Genomic DNA, 8,914 nt, shown 5'->3' with positions numbered 1-8,914 from the left:
CTGCTCAGAGACACGATCTGATCCACAGAGAGCGGCAGCGCCATCTGGAGGGAAACAATCAACATGTCATGGAAGTCACAGAAGCAGATCTGTTTATATTTGAAACACTGTCAACTTAGCTCAGCATTCAGTGAGTAAAAGATTTATGGGTTAATGCTTCTTTTATGTTCTTCAATCAGGACTCATATGGACTTTTGACCTCACAAGGAGTCTGACAAGTCATTATCAGGTGTGCAAAGTAATTATGATTCCAGACTGCTCAAAAGGCACTGAACTGTGCAAAGTCCAACCAACATTAACAAATCTAAAAATGCTTACAGAGGTGCCAGGTTTTTGCTTATTCCAACTGTATGAAATTCTAGTGACTAGATAAGATGTGGGTCTCAAGATACACCAATTGTTGGATTGACCCATATTTCTTTATTAATATTGATTTAATAGGTCTGCTGTTAAATTGCACCATTTGGGGTGTCTCTAAAGAAAATCACCAATCAATGCTATTAACAGGCAAAGTAACTAATTTAATGTATTGCTGGATAATTGCTCAACTTTTCTGAAATAATTACAAACTTCGTAAGAAATGTGTTGCTTAACAATTAGAAAACAACAATTTAAATAAATTCACAGCCTTTTAGATTCCAAGACAACTTGGATAATAATAATAATTATTATTATTTTATATTAATATAATTATATACATTCATTTAATTAAATAAAATATTATGAAAAATACAATACTGATATATTATAATAATACTATTATTATTAAATTGCTGTATAATAATGACAACCGCAAAAATATGAATAATAATCATAATAACATATTTGTATAAAATATTAGCAATCTGTAAATTAAAAACAAAAGATAAAATACATTTGTGACCATTTAGATGGCAAAACAACTTTAGTTATTATTTTTAGGTTATTATACTTGTTATTATTATTAATAATAATAATAATAATAATAATAACATATGAATATAATTTATGAATATGACGAATTATAATATTATAACATGACACTGCTACTATATAATAATTAATATTAGTAATAATATCATATTATTATTATTGAAATTCTACTATAATAACAACAGCAAAATAATAATAATAATAATATTATATTTGTAAAAATGATTCATAATCTGTAAATTAAAAAAAGTTAAAATAAATTTGAGGCCATTTAGATTACAAAATAATTTTACATAACATTTGTATTATTAATAATAATAATAATATATTCATAATATTATTGTGTTGTTTGTATAAAATATTTATTATCTTGATCATATTAGTCATAATAAAGCAATTTTCATCTCTACTTAGGTTGAGTCTATAAAGTAAGTCTATGATTGATTGATTGACTATTTTATTTTCCATCATGACAATTGGACATTTGATCACTTAAAAATGTAATGCACATCTTTCCTCAACAAACGGCACAATTTCATGCATCATTCAAGCACAGAAGCTTAGGGCTAAGGATTTGTTCACACCACTAACAAATACAAGCAGGCCTCACCTCACACACTCGTTCACTGCTGTAAGACTCACTGTCCCCCTCTGTGTCAAAGCTATCAGAGTCCTCCCCTGACTGGTTGGAGGGCATGTATGGACTGCCCTGTGACGTGGGTCCCCCCTCTCCATCGTGCAGATGAGCTCCCACCGCTCCAAAGTTCTGCAGGAACGGACACTCCACTGCTCTGGGATCCGGATGGCAGCTTTTCAGACAGTTGAGAATCGAGGGTTTCGCCACCAAGCCCAGGCCAGAGCGAGACGCCTGACAAGAATCCGGCCAGAACGTGAGTTGTTTAGCCACCTCTATTTCCTCCGTGCTCCTCTGTTCACTGCATCGGTCAGCTTTGAGCTCCATGTATGGCCTCACAACATCCTCCAGTCCTGAGCGAGGGGGCGTTCTCCATTTTTCAGAGTCACAAATGGATTGTGCCGACTCATTACAGATTGGAAATGATGGCTGGCCTGTGCAAGGACCAGGATTCAGGGGACAACATTCAGGCAGAAAAGAATCTTCATCGCCAATGAGAGGTGTCTTATCGCATGATAAGATCTCCTTGCCATCTTCATTGCTTGAGCAAGGTAGGCAGTTTAAAGGACAATCGTCTTCTGACTTGTCAAGGGACATGGGTTTCGAGTCGCAAACATCCAGACCGGATCGCTCCTTCCCGCAAGCTATTTGAAACTTCCGGTACTTTGGGCACAGGAGGGAGTAATCCGTGTCTTTCTGGCTGTGACAGCTTTTTCCGACGTCCTCAATGGCCACCGAAGGAGGACAAGATGGCTCTTTGACTTCAAGCTGAAGCTGCGAGGGCCGAAGTAATGATTTGTCTTCATCAATAACATCATCCCCGTCAATCGAGCTCAATTCAGCCCCTCGTGATTTGCAGCATTTGGTTTTGCAGCACTTCCTCTGGACTTTTGATGCACTTCTGCTGCTCTCAAAGAACTTGGGGAGAAGGAAGTCAAAGCAGCCTTTGTCCAAGTTCTTGAAACCAAGAACAGAGGCACAGTTACGGATTTCCAGCACATTCTCTTTGGTAAAGATGAGTTTTGAGGTGTAGGCAAAGTCCAGCAAGGGTTCAAATCCCTCTGAGGTAACCTTCAAAATGAAAAAAATGAAGAAAAAAACAAAAAAAAACAATGTTTTCAATCACATGCATAAAAACGCATCATATATCTCACATAGACGTTGAATTAAAGGAATAGTTCATCCAAAAATGAAAGTTCTGTTTCTATAATGATGGAGGACAGTGATGCAGAAAAGAAGAATTGTTGAATAGTTATTTTTGTTTTCTTTGCACACAAAAATAATTCTCGTAGCTTCGTAAAATTACAGTTGAACCACTGATGTCACATGGACAATTTTAACAATGTCCGACTTCTTACTACCTTTCTGGGCCTTGAACGTGATAGTTGCGTTGCTGTCTATGCAGGGTCAGAAAGCTCTTGGATTTCATCAAAAATATCTTAATTTGTGTTCCGAAGATGAACGAAGGTCTTACGGGTTTGGAACGACATGAGGGTGAGTAATTAATGACAGAATTTTTGGGTGAACTATCCCTTTAAATATTTCTTTCGCAATATTGGGCCAAAGATATCCCATGAACTTCCTTCTTCATTTCAGACCTTTAATTATGTTGTTACCTCATCAGGAAGGTTGATGATAATTCCTTCAGGTGTATGACTGGACAAACGAGCATTGAAATAATCACTGCAGGATGCCAGAACTGCCCGGTGGGCCCGATAACTCTGGGTCTCTGCCACAACAGTCACATCACACAGAAGATCTTTCTTCCTCTGCTCATTCAGACATTGCAGAACGTGGGAACTGTGCACAGATGACTGGAAGGTGAACTTAAACGACTTGGAGTTTTCCACCGACATGCCGAGTTAATCTGTATGGTAAAAACAAAGAATATATGTGCTCAGTTCAAAGAAATTGTCATGTGTACTAATCATAACTGAGATTATTTGGTTATAAAACTCATTCATTAGACATACAGCAAACATCACGGTTTCTAAACAGTTTGACCATTAAATTTCCATGACTTTTCCTTTTACTGGTTAGAGATGTTTCAAAATCATATTATGGATGTTATATGCAGTAATTTTAAAGAGCAATTTCTAACCAATGAAATATTTTAGAGCTCAGCATAACTTGTAAAATATATATTCACTCTAAAGATCTCCACGTCGTGAACACAGTATTAAAATCCCCTGCTATGGTTTTTACAGTTTTTACAAATTACAACAACAACAACATTACAAATTACATTCATTTTTCCCATAAAGATTTTTGTTAAAGAGTTATAACCCACAAACTAGCAAAGAGGTGAATTACAACCACGGATATATACATAAGGAGACTAAAGCGGAGATCCTTGCAAGTACTATTTTCTTGTTTTGATGTTTTTTGTTGTTGTTGTTTTGTAGAATCATGGCAATGTAGTTTTCCACCCAGAATTCCACTGTTTAACATGATTATTTAAAAAATAAGTTGAAATAATGCAGCCTGGTGGCTTTAACACAAGCATATAGCATTGATTAACAAACTCTTTAAGGATCTGTAAGTTATTGTTAATGGAGAAAATGATTTTACTTCCAGAATCTGCTTGCTGCAGTCTTATTTATTTCACTAGTTAGCAGCAGGGAATAGGACCCCTCAAAAAGGGAGCAAGCCGAACGAAGAGAGAGAGAGAGCGGCAGGGAATGGGAAATGGAAAACCCGGAATGGAGCCACAGCGGAGTGACACGTGTGTGGAGGGGAAATTTATGCCACTCCACTCACGACTCTGTTCCAGTTTTGTGCTTTGCTTTGCGAATTTTGGATTGTTTTGGAATTATTCACTCATTAACTGGCCAATTTGTGTCTCAAACGTAAACTACTCAGCATTAACTTATTTTTCATTGAACCTGTATGAAAACTATCACATTTGCAACTGTCTAGCTGACAGCCGACTTGATATTCAACAGCACTTTTGCTCGCGTGATACTTAAAAACTCTGGTTTTACGGGAAGTACGGCTAAAAACAAAAGCGCCTCGGGGAAAATGCTTTTTGAAACACTTACTACGTACGTGTCCTTCCTTATCCACGGGAGCTCCTTATCTCAACCGTGTACTGAGAATTTGACCTAGTCAAGTTATGTGTGAAAACTATCACATTTGCAACTGTCTAGCTGACAGCCGACTTGATATTCAACAGCACTTTTGCTCGCGTGATACTTAAAAACTCTGGTTTTACGGGAAGTACGGCTAAAAACAAAAGCGCCTCGGGGAAAATGCTTTTTGAAACACTTACTACGTACGTGTCCTTCCTTACCCACGGGAGCTCCTTATCTCAACCGTGTACTGAGAATTTGACCTAGTCAAGTTATGTGTGTGTGTGTGTGTGTGCCGCTCACTGCTGACTCATTGGGTTTTGCTGATAAAGGATGAGCAAGCATTTTCCCCGTCTGTCCCTTTCCATTAAACTCCTCCACTTTACGAGGAACTTAGGGACCGGTTGCCTCATACAGTCCAGCTGGAGCATTTTATGTTGTTAAACGGAAACATTTGAACTAATTTCCCTAATCCTGTGTCGAGTAAAAACAACAGACGCGCCTTGGATGTAATAAAACCCCAACATTACGCTTGTGTCACAAAACCTAGTGAGCGCCTACCTAGACAGCATCCCAGGCGCGCTTTTAAATGTTCGAATAGAACCTCCGGAACGCGGATACGACGCTCAAAATGCTGTCTAGGTAGAAAGCCCATCATGTTTTGAGACAGCCTACGTCCGATTGGGAAAAAAAGACATCCGTAGAGAAGAATAGTCGTGATCATTGGAAAAACTCGCAGTCGTATGGCGTGAAAAATAACTAAATCTAAACTAAACCCGTTAATACGTTTTACATTTAAATTAGACATTTTAAACTTTAACTATAAAGTTCACCGATCTCCATTCTCAATTTCTTTTTGTCTCTCTTGACACACAAAACCGACCAAACCACAAGAGACCGTATATACTCACCTGTCATATCACTGGAGAGTGAGAGGAAAAGTTGGATTTGATATTACATTCTAACTCGGCTAGCTTAAAGCGCTCACTTGTAACTATGAAAATAAGGAGGCGCTTGTGTTCACTCTGGTGTCATGTGACTTCTGCCAAAAAAAATTGTTGTTTTTTTTTTGTCCCGCCTTCTCAAACACAGCCCTCTTTTCATTGGCCCTCTGTACTGTCAATCATCAACGTCACTACTTCCTTGCTCTTCGCCGACAGACTTCCGTAGTTTTATTTTCACCCACAGTCCACTGTACAGACTGACAGACACATTTAACCTCTTCAGTCCCATGTTGGGAAACTTACAAACAATAACGAAATGGAATATTCAGTATATTGAATATTTGGACCAGTGTAGCCAGACACAAGCACACTTTGTGTCTTCTTAACTTATACAATGTATAATGCTTAAAATAATTAATTCAATACCATAATAGTCTTTTTTATTTGGAGTCTTTACATAAGTTGTGAGTTATATAATACTAATAGAAAAGAATGTAACTATTGTATGGTACAATTTACATATTATGGTTAGTAAACACTAGTGTAAAATGCTACTCACAAATGTCAAAATAAGCATATGCCATTACATTTTTAACATTCACAATCATAATTCTGATAAAGAAAAGGAAACCTTCACTAACTAAACAAAGCTCTCTAGACTAAATAAACCCTAAATCTGGAGGAAGCAAACCTTTCATGCTGCTAAACTGGTTTGTGGACATGCAACTCTGGTATTTCAGCTGTGTAAGATGGGGGTGTCAGCCATTGATATTTTTGAAGGGTTTCACAATCCTAAAATGAGCAGATCACATTTCGAAACCCAAGTTCCCTGTTGCTGAGTGATTAAACAGTGGTGTGTAGTCATACATTTATCGTCACCTAGCTTGAACTCAAATAGCTGAACAGAAATGTAATTCCTTCATTCCTTTTTTATGCAATTGGCAGAGAGTAAACGGTAAAAACTTTTACTGAGAGCAACTTTCACAGCAGAGCATTTCTTCTGTACAGTTTAAGTGAGTGAAGCTCATTTGTCAACAAACACGCCCTTAAAACACACAAAGAAGAAAAATAGTATATATTCAGAATGCGATATCAGACATATATGAGTGAGGCGACCTCTCAGCTCAAGTTTGGGCCACAAGACCATCTGCTCTGAGATAGACCCATATTAGCTTCAAATGTATTAAATATACACTGATTAAGTCTCTCAGTCTAAGCACACTGATTCAAGACCAGTTTTCGGCTTCAGTACATTACACAAGCGCTGAAGGAACGCTGAGATGTTTATAAGCAGTAGTGAAGACCCAGAGATGAAAGCTCTTTCACACTGGTGTCAAAGGTCACGAGGAGCCCTGCCTCTTTTGACTGATCACTCGGAGCGTCTCTAGCTGCTGTGCGCGTTGGCTATGGACTGTTATCAGATTTTGGTTCTCTTCCGTAAGTATACTGTATTCCTCCTCAAGTCGTGCAAACTCCATCGACACCTTTTCATCCTCTAGCAGCTCTGCCATGAGCTCTCTCCTGAGTGTGACAAACACAAATAACATGTTATAATCATTCAGTACATCACATCTTTTAATGACTGTATTTAATGTAATGATGATATGAAAGGTGTGTGCCAAAATAACATATTATGTGGGCTGGGTGTCAGACAGGTGACTACAGTCGGCGGTTCTGTACCCGAAACTATTTAATAGGAAGTGAAACTTGATGCCAGAGCTTTGGTACCTGGGATGATACAATGATCTCAATCGGAAAAAAAAACAAAAACAAATATTATTAGTAGACGTCTAGATGAAGAGACTTGTCTGCGGTTTGTAATGTTTCACTAGCTCACAAAGGCACTGAGCCAGCAGGTGATCTGCATATGGCCTTTGGACCATAGTTAACTGTTTGAGCAGGGTCGTAATGTGGTGACAGCCACGTTTCTGTGTCTTTTGTTTAATATGAAGGTTTAAAATGTGGAAAACAAAGAGTTAAAATTGTTTAACTGCATAAGGATGAATCAGAGACATACTATATGTATACAGTATATCACTAGGGAACATCAGAAATGGTTCTCTAGCTGAGTTTGGTGCTTTATCTGAACTCTGTTTTTGAAAAAGTTCATGTGTGGAAAACACATGAGGGGAAAAAAAAGAAAATGAGAAAGAGAACAAACACTGGAAATTGTGTGTGTGTGTGTGTGTGTGTGATATAATGATATAAATATCATAGTATTTATGGTTTACAAATCTAAGTCGTGCATGCATTTAACATTAGTTATGTTTACATACATTTTCACGACTAGTTTACAAATTATTGTAGTGTATGTGTTTTGAAAATACAAATGTACTTTTTAAAAACTCAAAAAAAGGGTTGTTTGGAATCCTAAAAACTGGAGTATACTTGTTAGGTTTTACAGTGCACTTTTGTTTTCATCAAAGTATGGTTTTGCAATGTAAATGTTAAAAAAACAAAAAGTCCTGCATACCACAGTACTATATGCCAGGTCTTGTCATGATTACACAGGCCTATTTTAACCAGTAGAGCAGCATGACTCCATGAAGGCAGACAATGGCAGCTTTGATCAGTTGTCTTGTCTGTCTGTTCATACTTACAAATATGTGTGTGTTTATATAAAACATACTGTATCAAAGTATATTTTTTTAATTGTACAAACACAATAGCGTATTAATAGGGTAATTAACAGCTCTGAATTTGAAATCGATCTGAGTAATATCACGAAGACATGTTTGTGTTCAAGTTATTTTTAAAGCTTACTTTCTGTCTTCCAGCCTGGCGATTTCATGTTTGACCTGGTTGAACTCGTTGGCCATTGTGCAGTGGTTTTTGTACACTTCAGTGGACTCCTTTAGAGACCGACACGGCAGCACCGGCTAGTGAGGAAGGTGATGACATTATTACATCACATTTTTTTATTGGTGAAACTGTAAGTGTTTAATTTTTCCTAATACTTCAGCACAAACCACAATTGCTCTTTTTAATGAGTTAGTTGACATATATCTGTTTATATACTGTAGCTGCAGTGACTGGAGATGAATTCAGGAACTTGTTATATTTGGATTGTCTGCTACATCCTGGAATATACACAGAATCGTCATACGGCCTGACAAGAGGGTTTCAATCAATAGATGAATGTGGAAACAGTTTGTGAGACGCTTGACTTTTTTATTGCTTTTGTGTCAGGAACTTCTTCTTTCACAATGACTCGCGCCACAGTCCTACAGAATATCATCCACACGACAAAACGCTTCAACTTCTCCCAGTTTTTCCCCTAATGTGTGTGTGTGTGTGTGTGTGTGTGTGTGTGTGTGTGTGTGTGTGTGTGTGTGCGTGTTAAGTCCAGCCTA

General features: G+C 37.6%; 2 protein-coding genes across 3 annotated transcripts in view; both read right to left on the bottom strand.

The window, feature by feature from the left end:
* LOC107693912 (transcription regulator protein BACH1-like) overlaps window positions 1-5,649 on the bottom strand; it is a 10,243-nt gene extending 4,594 nt beyond the window's left edge. Inside the window, exons 1-4 of one of the 2 annotated variants that reach the window (XM_016493454.1) lie at window positions 5,529-5,649; window positions 3,163-3,413; window positions 1,523-2,617; window positions 1-44 (exon numbers count right to left, since the gene is read on the bottom strand). In XM_016493454.1, coding sequence (XP_016348940.1) covers window positions 1-44; window positions 1,523-2,617; window positions 3,163-3,402 — 1,379 coding nt within the window. In that variant the 5' untranslated portion in view covers window positions 3,403-3,413; window positions 5,529-5,649. The remainder of the gene's footprint in view (window positions 45-1,522; window positions 2,618-3,162; window positions 3,414-5,528) is intronic. The other variant, XM_016493453.1, reaches the window with a different exon arrangement.
* Window positions 5,650-6,864: 1,215 nt separating this feature from the next.
* LOC107693871 (MAP3K7 C-terminal-like protein) overlaps window positions 6,865-8,914 on the bottom strand; it is an 8,611-nt gene continuing 6,561 nt past the window's right edge. Inside the window, exon 4 of the mRNA XM_016493407.1 lies at window positions 6,865-7,082. Within this exon, the coding sequence (XP_016348893.1) occupies window positions 6,902-7,082 (181 nt within the window). The 3' untranslated portion in view covers window positions 6,865-6,901. The remainder of the gene's footprint in view (window positions 7,083-8,914) is intronic.

The sequence above is a fragment of the Sinocyclocheilus anshuiensis genome, unplaced genomic scaffold (assembly GCF_001515605.1).
Source record: "Sinocyclocheilus anshuiensis isolate Anshui unplaced genomic scaffold, SAMN03320099.WGS_v1.1 scaffold694, whole genome shotgun sequence".
NCBI lineage: Eukaryota > Metazoa > Chordata > Actinopteri > Cypriniformes > Cyprinidae > Sinocyclocheilus > Sinocyclocheilus anshuiensis.
This window is presented reverse-complemented; position numbering and strand designations above follow the sequence as displayed.